Raw genomic sequence first — 22,167 nt, 5'->3', positions numbered from 1 at the left:
TTGTACTCTGTTAAGATAAATGACTACAATGCATCAATAAAAAATTTAATAAAAAAGAAAGAAAGAGAAGTAGGTTGAGGTGAGAGAAAAGAGAATGAGTTCAGTTTGAGACCATGCTGAATTGCAGAAAATAATAAGTTGAAAAACATAAGTGAAACCATATTGTAATGTTTTTTGAAAAAATAGATTCTGCAAATCTGGATTTACATATCTGAAAACATCTATCGAAGGAAAAGAAAGAAGGAAAAACTGGTAACAAAATTTCTTCTGGCAAAATAAGTTCATTTTTCCTTATTTGGGTAAAAAAAATATTGTGTAAAGAAATATCTAGAATAGCTCAGTTACAAGGTATTTCATAACAAAGAATACTTGTTTTTCCAATTTTTCTATTTTAAAGCAATTTATACTTGTTATAATTTTAAAAATGTGGAATCAAAAACCATAACATCTACAATAACAGATATATTGTCACAGTCCCCTTTCTTGAAATGATGCATTATTATGAGCAATTTTTTTATTATAGAGTCTAACAAGCCAGACGTGGCGGTGCATGCTTGTAATCCCAGTACTTGGAACACTGAAACAGGAGGTCACATTTCATGGCTGGCCTTAGCTACTTAGTGAGACCCCCTGTTTCAAAGTAAAGAAGAAAAAAAATGGGTCTGGAGGTACAACTGAATTCAATATCCAGTACCATGAAAAAAGAGTTTAACAACACTACGCATAGTGGCACAGGCTTGTAATACCTACCAGTAGTTGGGAGGCTGAGAGAGGAGGACTGCAGGTTTGCGGCCAGCCTCAGCTACTTAGTGAGGCCCTCCTCAACTTGGTGAGAACCTGTTTCAAAATAAAGAATACAAAATAGAGCTGGGGTTGTAGCTTGAAGGTAGAATGCCCTTGGGTTTAATCCCCAATACTAAAAAAAAAAAAAAAAAAAAAAAAGTCTAACAATACAGAAAAGAGCTAATATAGCTTAAACCTCATTTCCTTTAGTCATTAATTTTACTACATTTTCGTGCATCATATTTAAATAAATAGGGTTGTATTACATATACTTTTATCATGTACAACTCTAATATTTAATGTATTCTTTACTTATATTTTTTCTTCTTTCTTATTCATCAATACTCTCTGCAAACATCCTATGTTAATGATATATACATGTATACATATGATTAGTAAATTATATATTATGTAAAAAACAAAAATGATATTTCTTAAGTTTAATTTTTTCATGTATATAAATTTTTTCATGTACATACAAGAAAAACTGGAATGCATATATGAAATGATGTCCTGATAATTCCATAAAAGAATCTGACAGATTTTATACTCAGAAATCTTTATTTTAAGCAGCTACAGGGTGTTTCCTCTTTTAGAGTATCTTATCTTAGAAAACATAAATAATTTCACAAAGAGTTAATCTGGCATGCCTGACCTCAAATTTTATTTAGGATTTTCGAATACTGGTATAAAATAATCTTTACCAAGATTAGTTTTGAGCACTTCAACTGCTTTTTGTAAGATAAGTAAGCATTTTGATTATGCTAATTTACAGATGAGATAATGAATGTTTATGAAGAGTAGGTGACTTTCAGAAGAAATATCACTAGTCACTGAGCACACCGTGTGCAGTTTGCTTTCAGGATAACACTACTGTTTCTCTGAAAGCAGACTCATGGAAATAAACCTCTTCACAGTTTTGCTATAAAAGATTGAATAAATAGAAGCCATGCAAATAAGTGCTCAATTTTGCTTATTGTCATTTTTTTCTGTTTTAACCCCAATTTTAATGGTTTAATTTAATCTAGTTTCACCAAAAGCCACTTCCATTCTTTTTGGCAGTATGCCTCGTACAAACAACAAATAGTTGTGTATATTCTTGAATCCTTGCCTTCCTTGGATTTGAAAGAGCCTTTTATATTCACAAAAACTTTTAGAAATCCTGTCTGTCCTTGAGAGCTATCCAGTCATTAATTTGAATGCTCCAACGTGAGGAATGCTATCTAAAGGGAAGAGTCATTAACTGCCCAAGGTGCATCAAAATTTTAATTGACTTTTTTGCTAATCTACTTGCATGCCAATGGCAAGACAATAAGTCTTTCTGAAATTGCACTGTTGATGTGGGGGATACTAACCACCACGTAACTTTTAAAACTGTGTTCATAGAAAAGTTCATTTCTGCTTTCAGCCTCTGTGCTTTCTGAGGTCCATGCTTTCTATTCAAGGTCTTCCCTAGGGTCATTGTTTAAACAACAATAAACAAAATCTACTTGCCAATTGAAAATTCTCCTTTATACTATAGATACATAAGAAAAACACGCTATTGCTTCATTTTACTTATTTATTTTTTTTTTTTTTGGTGGTACCGGGGTTCCTGAAAACCCTTCTACCTCTGGAATACACTACTAGGCACCTATTTTTTTATATTTTTATTTGAAAACAGGGTTTCTTAAGCCAGCGAGGCTGGCTTTGAACCTGCACAATCCTCCTGTCTCTGCCTCCTGAGCGCAGGGATTACAAGCGTGCGCCACCACACCCGGCTCATTTTACTTATTAACTACAACATACGCATCTTCTGCACAGAAATTTATAGGCATTAACGATCCATATCATTAAGTCAGCCAATAGAGCAATAGAGACTCTTCATTTCTCTCTCTCCTTTATTTTATTTTATTATTTGTTGTAGTGGAGACTGAATTCAGGGGCATTTTTCTCCTGAGCTATATCCCCAGAGCTTTTCATTTTTGTTTATAAACAGGGTTTCACTAGGTTACTGAGCGTCTCACTGAACTGTGGAAGCTGTCCTGGAACCTGCAATCTTCCGATCTTAGCCTCCCACATACTCAGATTATAGGTGTGCACCATCAAGCCAGGCTTCATTTCACATTTTATTGTATAAGAAATATATTCAAGATACAAGTACTATCTCCTGCTCTGAAAGGAAAAATCTTCTAAGGCATCAAATTAGATTGAGTTGTACCACTCTCGGTCTAACCTTTTTAACAGCCTAGAGACAGGGACATGAAAAGAAATATCAAGTAGTATTAAATCACCAGAGCGCACTGGTACATACAGTATATACGCTATGGGTGTTTCTATTATCAAGTAAATCATTTTTATGTTTTCTAGTAATTTTCATAGGAAAGATGTTCTCTTTCTCACTAAATGGACAGGAAATAAAAAAGATGACTGCATGCCCCTGAGGGACCAGAAAGTAGGATAAGAAAAATTTTCTATCATGAGTGTTAAAAAGTTGTATGGGAAAATAAAGCAAACAAGATTAATCATGCAAGAAAAGAACTATAATGGATGCTCAAAAATATTTTTGAGACACCATGACCATTTTCCTGAAGAGGAAATATCTATACACATGGTAATCCAACCCATAGATTGTTGCTTCTTAATTCTCATTATTATCCTTTGGTTATGTTTCTTAGGCTTGTGATTCTATGATTATGTGAGGAATATATCAAATTGTCTAATGAATAAGAAATTATGATAAACTATATCATTTATATGACTTACTGAATTAAGAGAAAACTCAATAAATAATTAGTAGTCAATACAGGTATAAGTAAATAGGTAATTCAAGACATATATCCTATGAATATGGTCAAAGAGTTATGAAAAGATTATCAATAGAGAAGTTAAAAAATAAGGGGGGAAGATTAATCTATCATCATAGAAACAAAGAGAAAGAAATAGCATTTTTCTTAAAACTTATTTGATCAAGTAGTAATTTTTTAAGATGTATTTGTAACAGAGTTAATTATAGTTATGCCCAGAAGCAGTCAGCTGAAACACAGTGTATTGAGTTGTCATTTCTAGGATTCCTTAAAATACATGCCATATTAATTCTTCCTCATTCTAATATGTAAATGGAACGAGATCAACCTACATTCCTTCACACCTAAAAAATTGCAAACCTAATTATAAAGGTTTACATTCTAAAGTTCAAAAGGCAATATTGTAGAATTATTTGTCCATTTGGATAATCAAATTTTCATCAAAATAAATACTATAGTCTTTATAATCACCAGCAACACACACACACACACACACACACACACACACACACACTCACAAATAACCAACAATAAATGCTAATGAGGGTGTAGGGAAATAGAAACTCATATACACTGTTAGTGGGATTATCAATCAGTACAAGCACTAATCATTGTAGACATCAGTGTTGAGGTTCCTCAAAAGACTAGAAACGTAATCCCCATATGACCCAGCTGTATCACTCACTGGTATTTTTCCTGAAGAATTAAAGTCGGAATACTATATATAGTGACACATGAATATTTATGTTTATAGCTACACAGTTCACAAAAGCTAAATTATGGAGCTAACCTGTTTGTGTCAACAGATGAATAGATTAAAAATGTGGTATATATATACAATGGAGCTTTACTCAGCCATAAAAATATGTAATTTTCAGGAAAATGCATGGAAATAGACAATATTATGCCAATGCCAAGTGAGATGAAATCAGTCTCAAAAAGCTAAAGGCCATATATTTTTCTCATCTGTGAAAGCGAAGAAAACGGACCTCAGATAAATGAGGAGAGATACCAGCCAAAGAGTAGAAAGGGACTGGGAAAGGGAGGTAGGGAAGGAAAAAAGGCTTGAGGAAGGATATGGCTCAAATAATACTATGTTTATAAATGTGTGTGTCATTACCAATCTCACTAAATGTATGGGAGAGGAACGGACAAGGATTATAGAGGGAAAAACACCAAATTCTGTGCCTAGGTATGTTTGTATCACTTTTAAGATTACTATTATTTAGAATTATAGTTCACTAAGAAAAATATATTATAAAGATGGTTTGAGGAAATGAAAACCAAGTTACAAATTGGAAGAAAAAAAGGAATATATATATATATATATATATATATATATATATATATATATATATATATTTGTCAAAGATATAAAGATTGCATAAAGAATCATAATTCAGTTATGTGAAGACAAATGGAGTAATGTAATTAAAATAGAAAAAACTTCAAAAGACACTTTATACAAGTTCAGAAATAAGTGGTTAATAAGCACATGCTCACTACAATAATTATCACAAAATGAAAATAACTAAAACACTGACAACTTCAAATGTTGGCAAAGATGTGGAACAATCAGAATTCTCATACAATGATGGTGGGGTACAAAATGGGTAAACAACTTTGGAAATCTGTTTGGCAGTTTTTTTATGAAATTAAGTATATGTCTAGCCATCGATGAATCATTTCTGGTCCTAGGCATTTATCCAAAACAAATGAAGATGCATCCACAGAACAATTCTTTCATTAATGTTCCTAATTGTCTTTATTCACAATAGCCCAAAGGTCAAATAACCCAAATGTTCACTAAAAAGAAAATAAGTAGTTTATGAAACTTGTTACTCAGCTGCAAAAAGGAACAGACTGTTGAAATACATCAGAGTTTGAATGAATCTCAAGAATATTATGCAGCCTGAAAAAGGAGCAGACACAAAAGTATACATATTATAGCATTCATTTTATATGAATATTCAGAGTGAAAGTAACCCATCATAAATAAATCACCATGTTGTTTAATTGGGAAGGTGGACATTTAAACTGAAACTTCAGGAATACATCAAAACCGTGAAGGTGGTAAGTGTTCTCTATTAAATACAGTATGAGTTACATGAGTTTATGTATATTTTGTCAAAATTCCTTTAATTGTACATTTATTATCTGAATGTTGAACTATTGAAACTGTATCCCTCAAGTATAACTTGCCATACAAATAATGGGTTTATTATCTTAAATCAAAATGTTACTGAATGTGTTGTATTTTAAGCAGTACTAAAAAGAAGATGGGTATGAATAACCCAGCACACCAACAATTTGCTCCTATGGACTTATGGCCATTATTATGGCCATAATAAACATAATTGTTTGAAAATAAAATAATCTTCACATGTAATTATTTACATGTCTTATTTTGCAACTTTATAAAAAGTACTTTGGATACTCTAACTTTATTTTTCATGATTAAGTATGTAAATTTAGATTGCAATTTTGAAACGTTCAAAAATATTTTCAGGATACAGTTTAGATTCATTTAAAGCTCTAAATTACAAGTAATGGACTTAATCAGTGCTCAGTTTTGTGACATGCAATTTTTTCAGGTTTGAAAATTAGACTATCTCACTAAATTATAAATATGTGAAATTCAATGTTGCAAATAGAAAAAAGGTATAAGGTGTCTAATATACAATTCTTTAATTTTACCCAATTTTCAAGGTAAAAAATCTTACAAAGATAAGAATAGCATGAAAGAAAAATAATTTGCAACTCAATCACCATGAGATAATCACAGTTGTCATTATTATTATTATTATTTTTTTTTTTTTTTTTGAGATACTGGGGATGGAACCCAGGGGCTTTCTACCTCTGAGTGACACCCCCAGCCCTAATTTTTTATTTTGTATTTTTGAAACAGGGTCTCACGAGTTGCAAGGGGCCTCACTCTGTGGCTGAGGCTGTCCTCGAACTAAGATCCTCTGGTCTCCACCTCCAGAATCCTGAGATTACAAGCGTGCGCCACCTCGCCGGTCCCACAGTTGTCATTTTACTAGCTGTGCAGTCATCGTTCTTATTCTAGCCAGTAATATGTTGTGAGCTCCTTCCTTGTCCATAAAAATTTTCTAAATTCTCATTTTATGATTACTGTATTGTTTTCATTGATTATTTTTTGTGTGGGGGGGGGTCAGGGGATGGGACTCAGGGGCATTTGACCTCCAAGCTGTACCTCCTGCTGTATTTTTTATTCTTTATTTTGAAACAGGGTCTCACTGAATTGCAAAGAGCTTCACTAAATACCTGAGGCTGTCCACAAACCGTGATCCACCAGTCTCAGCCTCCCAAATGCTGGGATTACAAGCATGCACCACCACACTTGGCTTCATTGATTATTTTTTAATTTAAATTTTTTATTGGTGCATTGTAGTCATACATATTAATGGAGTACAAGATGGTGGAGGCATACATGCACACATCACTCATTTAGTCCTTCTGTTATTTCTCACCCCATTCCCTCCCCCCTCTCCCTCTCATGTTTGGCTTAGTGATTGACTTTGATATGTTTGAGAATGCACATCATGTACATTAGGGAATTCCCTCTTCCCCCCTGCCATCTCCCTCAGTTAGGTTTCTCCTTCTTTTTCTAGAGTTCCTTCAATCACTCACTTTCTCCCTACCTCCCACATATTAGAACATCCTATTTCTTATTTTTTTGTGACCGAGTAATCTCACTTAGCATAACGTTCTCCAGTTCCATCCATTTTTTATCAATCACACTCTTTAAGCATTCTTTATCTCTTGATTTTACTAGTATAAACAAAATAATGAAAAAGTGAAGCAGAAAAAAATTCTATTTTGAAATTTTGCATATTTATCATTTTATTTATAATAAATTCTTAGAAGATTTTGGAATTAGTAGTTACATTTCAAAGGTTTTGATCTTATGCAATAATCCTTAAGGAATCATGCACAAACAGATATCATAGAATCAAATGATACGGTCTCTTTATACTTTTTATCATGCTTGGTAATAGAAAAATATGTTTCCCTAAATGTCTTTTGCAATTTAATCCTTTTTCTATTTGTCTGAATATATATAGAATTTGTCCTAAATATAGACTCTCACATTAGTCCAGCATGTTATTTGAGTATTCTTTTTTTTTTTTTTTGGTGGTACTGGGGGTGGAACCCAGAGGCTTTCTACCTCCAGGCTATACCCCCAGATCTTTTTTATATTTTATTTGGAAACAGGGTCTCACTAAGTTGCTGAGAGCCTCACTAAGCAGCTGAGGCTGGCTTCGAACCTGTGCGATCCTCCTGTCTCAGCCTCCCAAGCGCAGGTATTACAAGCGTGCAACACCACGCCCGGCTTTGAGTATTCTTTCTTAAACACATTTGTCCCTGGCAATTTAAACTCTCTACTCTTGATTTTAAATACTTTCCTTATATCAAATAACAGTCTGATCAACATTTATATTATTTTTAAGTAACCCAAAATAAATTAAGTTTTGAATGGAATCTGTCTATTGTTTCAAACTTTTCGATCTTTACAAACTTTTGTCATTTTAGTCATGAGCACAGCGCATTTCTCTACTCTCCAATCTATGACTTTTGGCACTAATAATCAGCTCATTATAGATTCTATATAATATTTATGAACTTTACTTTTAACCATTATACTGTGCTATTTGTAATAAAGAATACTTTTTGGTTTTTCCAAATGATGGTTGATGAAATATTGGCATATTGGCACTGGGCAACACACACACACACACACTATATATATCTATATCTATATCTATCTATCTATCTATCTATCTATATATATATATCTTCCATAATTTCTAGTAAATTACCCAAAGTTTTTTCATAAATTATAATTTTATTGTTTTGAACTCCACATGAGAGAAATTGGCTATATTTAAATAGTAGCTAAAGTTAGCTAGACCATTAGCACACATATATGAATGTTATTTAGTTTAAAAGATTAAAAGGTATTCTTTATCATATGTTAGAAATTTATGTCTGGTTTTATTTTAGGAGCATTATTAATAATAGATAATCAAAGTTTTTGAATGATTTTCTGGCACCTATCAAATGTACTATGTTTTCAGTCTTGAATTACTGAAACTGGAGTATGTTTAGTAAACCAGTATCACATTCATTTTTCTGGGAGTAGAGGTTAGAGCTATGTTGCTCAGACAAGCCTTGAATTAGGCTCAAACCATCCTCTGCTTCAGCCTCTTGTGTGGTGGGACTATAGTAATTGAAACCTGGACTATGTTAATGTTACATTTGTATGATGATACATTAAATTATTTTAGTAGAATTTTGTTTTCTTATACATGTAATTTTTAAAGAGCTGATAGCAACAGATTCTGGTTTTATCACATTTATATGTCATCAGGAATCAGAAAAAAAATTTACCCTGTGAACTTCTCATTTCACAAAAATTTAAATGAACTCATTCAAAACTATTTACACCAATACATTTTTAAGAGATCATAGTGTGTTAGGTTTTTCATTTTCCTTAAAGGCTTTTGTATTTGTAGTCTATACTCTCTTTAAATATGAGTAGTTTACATTTTCATATGAAATTACATTTCTTAAAACATAATAGAATGGAATTGTAGGTAATGATGTTTAATATTATGTAACTTAGTATTTGTCCCATATTGACTTTTCTCACATAAGTCAAGTCACTGTATTAATAAATAACAACTTTTTGCTGGAGTTGACAGACTCTATTCTTCATAAATGGCTTAAAGTGATCCTTTGAGATTATAAAATATAAGAGGGTCATGAATGGGAAAATTAAAAAGCTGTGCCCTCAACTGCTGGGGGTAACTGAAACAAGTACTCCCATTTCTACGTATATTACAAAACAGTTCTGCCCCTCTCTGACACACTCAGAGGCACAAGCTTGGCTGTACCAGCGCAGGCTGGGGTGCTTGGCCCAACCTAGCAACATTGTACACTGAAACCTTTGACTCTATGGGTAGTAGCCCGAGTGATATTATATCTCTGCCACGGAATCCTTTGATGGCTTCCTACCGCAGCCACTAAACCTGTCTTTACAGAGGTAACTAGGGCTGGCGTCACTGTGCTCTGTCCCTCCGATTGTAAGCCTTCCCTGTTTACTCATTTCAGATGTGTGCTAGAGACTTAGGATCTTTGTGCTGGCTGTTGTTTTCACTTAGAAATCTTCCCATCATATCTTCCTAGATATTAACTGACAGGACTACAGGTCCCTGATGGCTATATTTAAAATAGCAAAGTCTCTCTCTGTGGCCAGCATTCTATTTTTATATGGTAGGTGCTTTGTTTATGATTGTCTGCCTCTGCCAATAAGATTTTTTTGTACGAGTACACTTAATTTTTGTTTTGTATCTTTACCTGTTTTTTTTTTTTTTTACTTTCAGCATAATTCATTCAGGGGCATGTTTATAATTCAAAAAGATAAAGCTTATTTTGTATTCATTTTTACACAATGACTAAGAACTTGTGAGCTACCTTCTCTTTTTTCAATTATAACTTTAGAAATTATTTATAAGATTAAGCATTCTTAGAACCTAACTTTGATTTGTAACAGTAAAATAAAAAGTATGAATAGGATATTAGAATACTCTGGTAGGTATTGTCAGCTGATTGGGTCTCAGCCTTCTCTATGCCATTTTGCAAAATTGAGGTTGAAATGAAATGCTATTTTTCTAGAATACTTTCCAGGGAGGTGTGCCAAAAGGAAGTCAATTTGGCCAATCATGAAAGAAGGTTCCTTCTAGGGAATTTGAGAGGGCATTTGATTTTGTAATTGTATAACAATAGAGTCATTCTTATCTGATTGAAACAAATGCACTTTTGCTTAGGGTAATGTGGATCAGATTTTCTGTTACAGCCAAATATCATAAATGAGGTGTCTATCCAAGTAGGAGTGAGGAGAGTACAATAACATTAGCAAACAAAAGCCTTTCTAGTCAACTCTTAAAAATTACTACACCACTGTCTTGGTTTTATTTTCAACAAAATCATTTTCTTCTAATAATAAAAAATTTAAAAGTTATTTTATAATTTTAAAAATTATTAAATTTGAGCCAGGCATTGTGGCGCATGCTTGTAATGCCTGTGCTTGGGAGGCAGAGACAGGAGGATCGCGCGTGTTTGAAGCCAGCCACGCTGGCTTAAGAGACCCTGTTTCAAAATAAAGAATAAAACTAGGGTTGAGGGTATAGCATGAAGGCAGAATGCCCTTGGGTTTCATGCCTAGTACCACAAAAAAATAAAAAAATAATAAGTATCAACTATTTGGGTTTATGGCTTTCTAAAATAAAAATATATGGAAATAATCTAAATAAAAGTAAAATAAGGCAGATTAGTAATATAAATAATGTTGCTTTTGATCTAGCTATTCTATATCTCAAGAACAAATCTAACTTGTATATATCTGTCTCGGTCTTATGATATAGATATTTTTTACTTGGTGCAATTTTATTATTTAGGATATATTATTAGCCAGGCATGGTGGCACATGCTTGTAATCCCAGCATTTGGGAGGTGGAGACCAGAGGATGGCAGTTCGCAGACAGCCTCAGCTATTTAGTGGGACCCTTCACAACTCAGTGAGACCTTGTTTCAAAAATAAACGAATAAATAAAAAGACTAAAAATATAGGGCTAGAGATACAATGCCCCTAGGTTCCATCCCTAGTACCACAAAAAAAGAATCTATTATTAACAAAAACAAAGCAAACAAAACTCACAGTAATTAGTGCATAAAGTACATCATAGTTGCTTTAAATAGACCATCATCTGTTCTAAACTAAGCTTTTAATCAATGAAGAAATCTACCAGCACCTTGATAAAAGTATTAGGTTCAACTACCAGCAACAATTTTATTCAATAAATGCAAAATGTATAGAAACAAACAGAATCATAAATAAATCTTAGGAGAATAAATTTAAAAACTATGAAATTGTTGTTACAAATTCCAATATGTCTCTGTATTTATAAGCAAGAATGACATAACCCACAAACCATCTTTTCTACATTACTGCAAGGCAACTATAACAAGCTATTTTTAAGAATTCTTTAGAACTCATGAAAAGTGACAAAACTTAAGTATGAATTTCTAGAAGAAGGAGAACAGCAGACATAGCATAATAAGGACTTGAATTAAGTGAGAAAGTGAGCCTATGTGAGAGAAACAAAGAGCCAGGAAGCAGACAGTCAAAGAAGCAGATGTAAACATGAATCCAAGCCTTCCAGGAGCAGTTTCAGCTTCTAATCAAACAGCAGATTTTGTACATAAACACAGTCTGGAAGGGGCTGAAGGTTACACTTTTTGTCCCCAATTCTTGCTAAGTAAAATCAGTAGTAACACTAGCGACAATATTTCTTTAAGCACAAAGGCCAATAGTCAGACAAATGCATTAAACATTTACAGTAAGCAAAATGTTGTAGAATGTAGTCTAAAGCCGGGCGTGGTGGCGCACGCTTGTAATCCCTGAGCTTGGGAGGCTGAGACAGGAGGATCGTGCAGGTTCGAAGCCAGCCTCAGTTACTTAGTGAGGCTCTCAGCAACTTAGTGAGACCCTGTTTCCAAATAAAGTATAAAATAGGTCTGGGAGTATAGCCCGGAGGCAAAAAGCCTCTGGGTTCCACCCCCAGTACCACCAAAAAAAAAAAAAAGAATGTAGTCTATAAAGCAAATACCAAGACTATGTCTGTAGTACATTCTGTTTATATCATTACATATTATATGTATTTGAAAATATCTTTTTCATCAAATATTGTCAAATAATTCAAAGTAAAAAAACTGATATATATATACATATATATATGTATATATATATCAGTACATAAAGCATGTAGGTTATATATAACTAAATATAACTAATGTAGTTGAGGGCTTAAATTCTAAACTTAGATAAATGTGTTTGGTGATGATCCCTCCTATTTTCAATAATGCTAACCTCGGGAAAGTAGTATAATCCTCATTTTCCCAGTTGTAAAATGTTGATGAGAATGATAATAATAGTAATTATTTCATAATATTTGGATAGAGGAAAAGTTAAATACTGTAATGAATACAAAATACTTAGCACAATGTCAGGTACAAAGGAATCAATAAATGCTAAAAATGAGATTTGTTTAGCTATAATTACACTATAATCCTTATAAAATCTCTAACTTAAATGCTATTGTTTCAATTTAGAGATTAGTAAGAAGTAATGAGATCAATACACTGGTTATCCTAAGATCTCAAAGTCTTAACTTCACAGAAACCACAGTTATGGTTTAATAAAAGGGAGGAGTAAAATCATAATGTGTGTGTGTGTGTGTGTGTGTGTGTGTGTGTGTGTCTTTTCAAGAGGACCTGGAAAACAGACATACTTGTCCAAACAACACTATCAATAAATGTGTAAGAAGTAAGCAGATAATGTGTTCAGAGGATTACTGCATGATTGTTGGGGTAAAGCACATGCACAAAAGTCTTTGTGCTTTTTTATTCATCCTTTTACCTCTTTAGAGATCCTAGATTGAACCTTCCCTCTTTTCTATGCCTATAACCTGACTAGATCTGTACAGGTGTGGGCAGAACACGCTTCCCCTCACATACACGTGCACACAGTATGCGGCCACCATACTAATGCTGAATAAAGCATTTTGTTTATTGTTGTATATTAACCTTGGACACATACCACTGAAAGACACATTCTATAGTATGCTTTCATTTTACCAAGAGTTATTCCCGTAATAATTAAACCTTGAGTTGATCATTTAAAATCACAAAGTAAATTTAACAACCCTAAAGCGGTCATGATCTAATTTGCATTCACCTTTTTGAGAGATAGTAGTAATGCACTAGTATCAGGAAGTCATCAACATGGAGGGAATTTTTTTATTAAATGATATACTTAAAAGTAAATTACAAGTAGGAAGTCGATATGACTTCACTACAATTGTACCACATGTTAAGCATTCTTTGTAAAATAACTGTACCCATAAAATATCTTTCCTCCCTTCTCCCATTCAAAATACACTAACCTTGTCCTAAAGTTTGTAGGGTGAGGATGTCCATCATACAAGGATAAGTAGTCGTATTCTTCTTCTAGTGCAAATGACTGAAAAACAATTTGTATTCTATTCCGTTCTTCTGCTATTATTACCCATGTACAATTTGCACCATTTGGATATCCATATGGAAAACCAGGGCTTTCTATGGTGCCATTAAGTCCTTTTAAAGTTCCACCACACGTATAAATAAATCCTGCAGGAAAAGAAAAAAAAAACAGAAATTAACATCATATAAAACAAAGAACAATCTAGAATATATAATTTCAAAGGCACTTGTTTTTGCACGGCTAATGTGAAAATAATTACCCCAAATCACACTTTCAGAGATGGATGAGATGGGCGTGGTGGTGCACGCTTGTAATCCCCGCGCTTGGGAGGCAGAGACAGAAGGATCGAGCTGGTTCAAAGCCAGACTCTCTGGTTTAAGAGACCCTGTTTCCAAATTTAAAAAAAATATATATATAATAGGTCTGGGAGTGTAACCCAGAGGTAGAAAGGTTTCCAGGAACCCCAGTACCACCAAGAGAGAGAGAGAGAGAGAGAGAGAGAGAGAGAGAGAGAGAGAGAGAGAGAGAGAGAAATTACAAATATAAGTAATTAAATATTAGAATTTGCGGAACGTGGTGGCACATTCTTGTAATCCCCACGCTTGGGAGGCTGAAACAGGAGGATCGCGCAGGTTCAAAGCCAGCCTCAGCTACTTAGTGAGGCTCTCAGCAATTTAGCGAGACCCTGTTTCCAAATAAAATAGAAAACAGGTCTGGGAGTGTAGCCCGGAGGTAGAAGGCCCCTGGGTTGCATACCCAGTACCACTAAAAATTATCTGTATCTATATCTATATTTATCTATCTATCATCTATGTATGTATATTAGAATTAGTATTAATCCCAGTGAGATTAATAATTATAAACCAATGGGTAAAATGATAGATCGGGTCCGTCCCTTCCCCCACAGACCCGAGACTCCAGATGTCGCGAGAGAATCTGCATTCCCACACTTCTAGCCCCATCCCCAATTCCCCCCACTATAAAATGCCAGTACTTCCGCTTGCTGCGCACTCTGCTGACCATGTGGCTCATTGGTCCCTTCCCCCACAGTCTGTAGATATCGCCCAAAGGAGCTGGTTGATTAAAGGAGCTTTTGATAACTTGGCTGGTTTTTCCCTCCTTCATAACTTACAGCTCAATTTCAATGTTATAATAACATCTTCCAATATATCTGATTTAATTACCCATTAGGTGTTCCAACAAATACACTCTCATTCTCTTCAACGAAACATCCCAGGTTTACTTGGAGCATCACTTCTCTACTAACTCCATGTATGCTCTAGAGAGCCAGCTCTCATGACTAATGCTGAGGATTGTGGCTCAGGGCTGTGTTAATGAAAGCAATACTATATAATGAGGCATAATTAGTTCTAGGATTTATCCCTTGCTCTTTCCATATATGGCAAAATCCTAAGCCCTAGATATGAAGCACTGTTGTTCTTATTTGCCTTTTAGGAAGGTACCAAGAAGTCAAATGGGGTAGAAGAGTTAAAAATAATCAGTATTTGTATATATTCATAGTTTTTGCTCATGCACTAAAAGCCAAAGAGGGTATTTTATGATTTTCAAAAATAAATAAATAAATGAAAGGTCCCTTTTAAATTGCTTCTTGCAGAGCAATTACTTTGAAGCCTTAGGTTAATTAGCTATCACCCATTTCTATTAGTTTTCTGCCTGAACAGCTTCCAATTTGAACTTCATAACAAAATGCAAGCATGAATCCCTTTAGCTACAATCTGATCTATGTTGTGTTTTGTATATTCTTAATCCCTATAACCCCAATGATTTTAGAAAAAGGACATATACCCTAAAATAACATGCTCAAGCTTTGACCAGAAACTCTTTAAGGACTTGCTGATTCATGAATTTCAAATTCTTTCTGCCCCCCCCCCAAACATTCCCAGCATATTGGGCATTACCCCTATTTTTTAGCTTCTTTATCTGTATTCGCCATTTTATTTAATCTAGATTAAAAATGATACTATCTATAAAAATACACACGTTTTCTATCCAAGGTATAGTTTTTTTCTTGAAAAATGGTCTAAAATCTGAAACATTTATTTAATGTGTATATATATTACTGAGGCTTGAATCCATGGGTTTTCTACCTCTGAGTTATACTTTCAACCCTTTTTTTTTTAAATTTTGAAACAAGGTCTCACTAAATTACCACATGCTGGCCTCCAAGCTAAAAATCCTTCTGTTTTAGCCTCCAAAGTACAGGAATTACAGGTGTGTGTCACCATAACAAGCTAGAAATAGAAAGAGAAACAAACATTTTTGTCCCTATTCACTTATGTGTAACAGGCGTGTTCACAGTTCTCAGCTCAGTGTTCACCTGTGTAGACTCTTTTAGACACCCACCCTCCTGTGCATATTTCTGTGCATTTATTTTTCCCAAATGCAATCAGTTATACTATATATTTTTCTGAATGTTTGTTTTTAAATATATCACTGAAATTCTGGTCCAGATGTATATTTCTTCTACTTTTTTTTTCCAATGATGGGAATCCTACAAAGTTCTACCTCCATTAAGCTTTATTCTCAGCCTTAAAACACTCTTTCTTAATGACTACGAAACTATATAGCCAATAATATGCCTATGCCATCATTTACTTTACTATGCTATGGGTAACTTTATGTTTTGTAGTTATCAAGGTATAAAAACAACACTGAAAACACCTTGTATATTTTTAGTAGTTATAATGGTATAAAAGCAACATTCGAAAACATATTCTTAATCACATGTATAATATTATCTTTAAGGTGAATCCCCAAATTAAGATTGCTTAATTTTGCATTTAGATAGATATGGTCAAATTAACTTTGAAATTTTGTGCTCCTTTAACCACAGTATAAAGTGTTACCCGCCCTAAGCCAATTTTGGCAGCAGCAATTTTTATACTTTTATTGGTACATTCTAGGCTCACATTTTAAGGTAATTTATAGTAATAGTGACGACACAGAGCACTTGTGGGCTTTTCCCAGCTCCCTGCCCATGCCCCCCTTACAAGCTATTGAAATTGGCATTAGTATTTATTGATATTATGAACATTTTATATATATATATATTTTTCAGTACTGGGAATTGAATTTGGGGGCAGTTTACCTCAAGTTACACCCTATTTTTTATTCTTTATTTTGAAATAGGGTCTCACTAAGTTTCAAAGGGCTTCACTAATTTGTGGAGGTCCTCACTAAGTAGCTGAGGCTGGCCTCAAACCCAGATCCTCCTGTCTCAGGCTCCCAAATATTGGGATTACAAATGTGCACCACCATGTCTAGATGAACATTTTATTTTTAGAAGGCAATTTTTACAAATCAGAAATTTTATATTGCTATTTTTATTTCCATTTCCCTGATTGCTTGTTATATCAAATATCTTGCCATATACTTCTCCTTCACTCATAATTCTCTTATAACTTGTTCATTAATATAATTTTCACATTAATGAATATTTTGCCTTATTTTACCACGATCTCAGGGCACACTTGGGTTTCTGGTGACTTATTGATAATCTATGCTTGCTTTTGCATGTACGTTTCTAAATAAAACAACTTGACTTAGTCTATACTACTCAATATTCTCATAAAATCACACCTTTTTATTTACATCTCTAGTAATGTGTGGAGAATCAGCTCTCTATTTTATCACCTCCTCTGATAATCCTTCATCTCTATCCACCCATCAGCTGATCACATACGTCATGATTTAGGAGTAAAGTGATAGAAGGCCATTGTTCTAGCCTGTCTTTTGGGAACTGATGGACTGGATCATAAGCTTAACAGGAATAAACTATTATTGCAGAATATGGTGAGGGCTACTATCTGAGCAAGCCCTTTGCTATGAGAACACATGGAAGCAAATATTTACCTAGACAAATAACTCTGGGATTTACAAAGAATTCTTTCCAAAAATGGCATGCTTTTCATAATTCAATTTTTGTCAATTTTTGAATATATATATATATATATATATATATATATATATATATATATATATATATATATATATGGTACTGCGGTTCCTGGAAGCCCTTCTACCTCTGGGCTACACTCCCAGACCTATTTTTACATTTTTATTACATTTTTTTATATTTTATTTACATTTTATTTGGAAACAGGGTCTCCTAAGCCAGCACGGATGGCTTCGAACCTGCGCGATCCTCCTGTCTCTGCCTCCCAAGCGCGGGGATTACAAGTGTGCGCCACCACGCCCGGCTATATTTTTTAAAACTTAACTATTGTGTGTGTGTGTGTGTGTGTGTGTGTGTGTGTGTGTGTGTGTGTGTTCCTGGAGGTTGAACCCAGGGGCATTCTACCTCTGAGCTATACCCCAGCTTGCTTGCTTGCTTGCTTGCTTGCTTTCTTTCTTTCTTTCTTTCTTTCTTTCTTTCTTTCTTTCTTTCTTTCTTTCTTTCTTTGAAATAGCATCTCACTATGTTGCAGAGTGCCTCACTAAATTGTTGAGGCTGGCTACAAACCTTTAAGCCTTCTGACCCAGCAGAAATTATACCTTTGTAATCCCAAGGTACTGGGACTACAAAGGGGTGCCATCATGCCTGGCGCATCTTAACTATTAATACTCATGTAAAATGGTTGATTTATGCTGAAAATATAGCTCAATTTGTATGATTTGGTCACATTGCCAACAAGAATTTGCTTAATAATATAGGTTTAAGTATTTTAATATTTTTCTTTCATGCCTATATTTTACCTTTTCTATAAATACAGAGCAATGCAATGATTATTTGTACCATATTTTAATGTATTTCAATTTTTTATGTGTGTGTGCTAACCATAACCCCTGACACAGTAACATTCATATTTGTTTACTTTTTTATAAACCACTAAAACTAGGCTACTATGTGCAATGGTGTTGAAATTCTTGCAAATAATCCTTGTGACCCCATTATCAAAACCAATTCATTTTTAATCCTTCTTGTCATCTTTATACATTTGAAACTATTCATCATTTTTCCCTTGGAGGTTTTTTTTCCTCTAATTGCTTCATAATACTCTGCCTCCATAATTTTGTGAACTTCTTCTAAAACCACCTTTTTACTAGATTTCTGTCTTTATCTATCTTCTACTATGTACAGGTTTCTCAACAAGCATACACAAATCTGTAAATAGCACTGTAACAGTAAACAAATTATAAAAAAGACACTGTAAACCATTTTTGTTACATATATGTATTTATACATACATATTTACTATATTTGCATAGAATATATATATATATATATATATATATATATATATATATATAGTGATATTGGGGTTCCTGTAAACCCTTCTACCTCCGGGCTACACTCCCAGACCTATTTTTTTTATATATATTTTTATTTGGAAATAGGGTCTCTTAAGCCAGTGCGGCTGGCTTCGAACCTGCGCGATCCTTCTGTCTCTGCCTCCCAAACGCGGAGATTACAAGCGTGCGCCACCACGCCCGGCTGCATAGCATATTTTTGCTATATATATAGCAGAGCATGATATCAAAGATTTGTTACCATGTTCTCTGGGACTTTTATTTTTCTTATCTTCTGATCTCCAGTTTATCTATTTCTTACGCTTCTTTATTTTTCTACTTTTAGTTTCTTTTTCTTTTTTTCCATTAATTCTGGTCTTCCACATTTTCTGCCTGGCACAATTTACCAGCAACTTATCTGCCCTCCTGGGCTTAGGAGCTTGCTGATCCACGCAGTTCTTCACATTGCTACTAAAGTCATTTCAACAAGACACAAACCCCATCTCACCCTCCCTTCACTCAACACTATTCATTTGTTGTTTCTCAAAGCCAATAAACATCCCTGCTTCTCTCTCTGTACCTTTCTATCATCTAAGTGATTTCTTTACTGAACTGTTCTTCATCTTTAATTTTAACCTATGATTTGGATTCTTGAATTCCTAAAGGTGACTTGGGAGCATTTCCCAGAATTGACTTGCGGCTGATTCCTCTGGGAAGACTAGGAATCCGCCACATGGACCTGCCCTTCAGGTCCTCAGTGCAACCACTCACTCAGGAGACACTGAAGTTAAGTGTCCTTGCCATTTATCTTTTGCTTTCCTCAAAGTTATCTCCAGGTTTAATTTTTATCCTATGTGATCTCATTTTTATGCAAACTTTCACTTTTTGCAGACAATATGATACTATACTTAGAAGACCCAACAAACTCAACTAAAAGGCTTATAGAACTAGAGAAGGGCTAAAGAAATGATGTGTGCATGTATACCTCTACCTTCAATTTTTTTTACTATTTTAAGTATACTAGATATATAAAAAAGTGCATCAAGTGAATGGACACACATGGATAATTCAATAAATAATTAAAAATTAGAAAACTGTTACTAGTAAATACATCAAGATATAACACTATCAATAGTTTCAAGATGCTTCTATTATGTATTTGTAATAATAATACCTTTTTTCCTTGAAATAACCATTGTTTGCATATTTATGCAAACTTCCAAATTTCTAGTCATAGTTTTATTGTATGGATACACATTTTTATCCTTTGATAAAATAAAATTCTCTTACATTTTTGTCTCAACCTTTATTGGTTTACTTATCACAATTAGGTCTATAATCAATCATTTTTTGTAGTGCAAAAAAAGGAATGCCAGTTTATTTTCTAGTTGGACATGCAAGTAGTATTTCCTCTTCTTCTTCAAGATTACCTTGACTTTTATTTTAAATTTAGCTTTACCAAAAACAGTTTAAAGCCGGGAGTGGTGGCGCACGCTTGTAATCCCCGCGCTTGGGAGGCAGAGACAGGAGGATCGCGCAGGTTTGAAGCTAGCCGCGTGCGCTGGCTTAGGAGACCCTGTTTCCAAATAAAAAATGTAAAAATAGGTCTGGGAGCGTAGCCCGGAGATAGAAGGGCTTCCAGGAACCCCAGTACCACCAAAAAAAAAAAAAAAAAAAACCAGTTTAAAATCAATTTATCAATTGGCAGAAATAAAAGAAACAACTGGAATTTTTATTGGGATTACCTTAAATCTATAGATAAATTTGAGATATTTAACATTTTGTAATATTGATAACTTCAGTGTATTATTTTGATAAAATATCCATTTTTGCTGGCCTATTTAAACATAGAGATGCTTTTTGTCATATTTTTTCATTTTAGTAAATATCACTTTGTTTTGATTTTTGAAGAATTAATCACTATTTAAAATATTAGCTTATTGTTTATTTTTTCCTCAAGACTATAATGAGATTTGAGGCCTTTTCTGTCTTGTTTCTTGCTGCATCCTCAAATATTAGCTTAGTTTCTGGTAACTAGTAGACAGTGTTAACTTAATAAATAAATATATCAATGTTAAAATAAAATAAATGAATTAGCCAATTGTTATTCAATTTTTAATTATTTTAAGTTATTTCTTCTGTTAGTAACAAAGATTTACTAGATTGTACAGTAATATACACTGTTTGTTTTATTTGAATTCCCAAATTTACTCAGGACTCAAATAGTTTTTCTCCTTTGGGGATGAAGTAGTGAGTTATGATTAACTCAAGGGCTCAGCATGAATTTTACATGTCATTTTTAATTATCCCAATCTCATTATTCATAAATTAACAACACAAATATAGTTATAAGAATTATATTTTTAACTAAACCAAAATCATTTTTCAGGATCAAGGGAAATAGAAAAAGCAATCTAAATTTTACTGCATTCTTCTTTCATTAAATATCTGTCAAATTATTTGAGTTACTTATATTCTAGTAATGAAAGAAAAAGGCGAGCATTAAATATTAATTTTAATTTATGTCTACCAGATGTTTGTTTTTTGTTATTAATAAATGTAAAAGGTCTCTATTTTCAAATTGTTGAATTTATGTATATTTCTCCAAAGGATACGTCCAATCATTTTTCCCTTGTAATTGTATTAGCAAGTTTGGTATTGTTTTTTTATTGATATATATGATGAATAAAGTACATCCGAGTCAGTAAGAGGGAGTCAGTCAGGTTTTAAACTTATCTTTCAGTCTTTTGCTCATCTTGTAACTCCTCAATCGTGAACAGAGTTGTAAGGTGAAAGTTTTACATTTGATCTTTAGAGAGAGTCTGAGACTACAGTGCAAGAAAAAAAAAAAAAAAAAGCTTCTTTGGAGCCTAAATCTCAGCTAAAATGTCTCCTAAAATGGTTTCCCAGTCCCAGAGAGTTTCTTAAGCAAATATTCCATAATTCAAAACAGATCTTAGCCTCAGTTTATCAAAAATAAAATGTCAAGTGGGGAGAGGAGCCTGTCCATCTTATGTAGACTTAAAATAAGTAATCATGTAGGGTTAGAGATGAAAAACACAGTGATATTTCTTCCTACTAGAAAAATTCCCCCATTCCACAAAAACTGGTACAAATTTGTACTAAATCAAAAGAGATTTGTGATTTAGAAAATTGAATTAAACATATTAAAAGTAAGAGGGACTATGTGTACTTTTCAAATATTTAATAGCATCTAACTTGGATTCCATTTTTGTGATT

General features: G+C 33.5%; 1 protein-coding gene across 3 annotated transcripts in view; it reads right to left on the bottom strand.

The window, feature by feature from the left end:
- Positions 1-22,167, bottom strand: part of CSMD3 (CUB and Sushi multiple domains 3) — a gene marked incomplete at both ends in the record, with an annotated part of 1,156,743 nt that overhangs the window by 1,012,902 nt on the left and 121,674 nt on the right. For all 3 annotated transcript variants that reach the window (XM_080694904.1, XM_080694905.1, XM_080694906.1), the window contains one exon: positions 13,601-13,823. In XM_080694904.1, the coding sequence (XP_080551030.1) occupies positions 13,601-13,823 (223 nt within the window). The remainder of the gene's footprint in view (positions 1-13,600; positions 13,824-22,167) is intronic.

Source organism: Muscardinus avellanarius, assembly GCF_963383645.1.
Source record: "Muscardinus avellanarius genome assembly, chromosome: 4".
In the NCBI taxonomy this organism is placed as follows: Eukaryota; Metazoa; Chordata; class Mammalia; order Rodentia; family Gliridae; genus Muscardinus; species Muscardinus avellanarius.
This window is presented reverse-complemented; position numbering and strand designations above follow the sequence as displayed.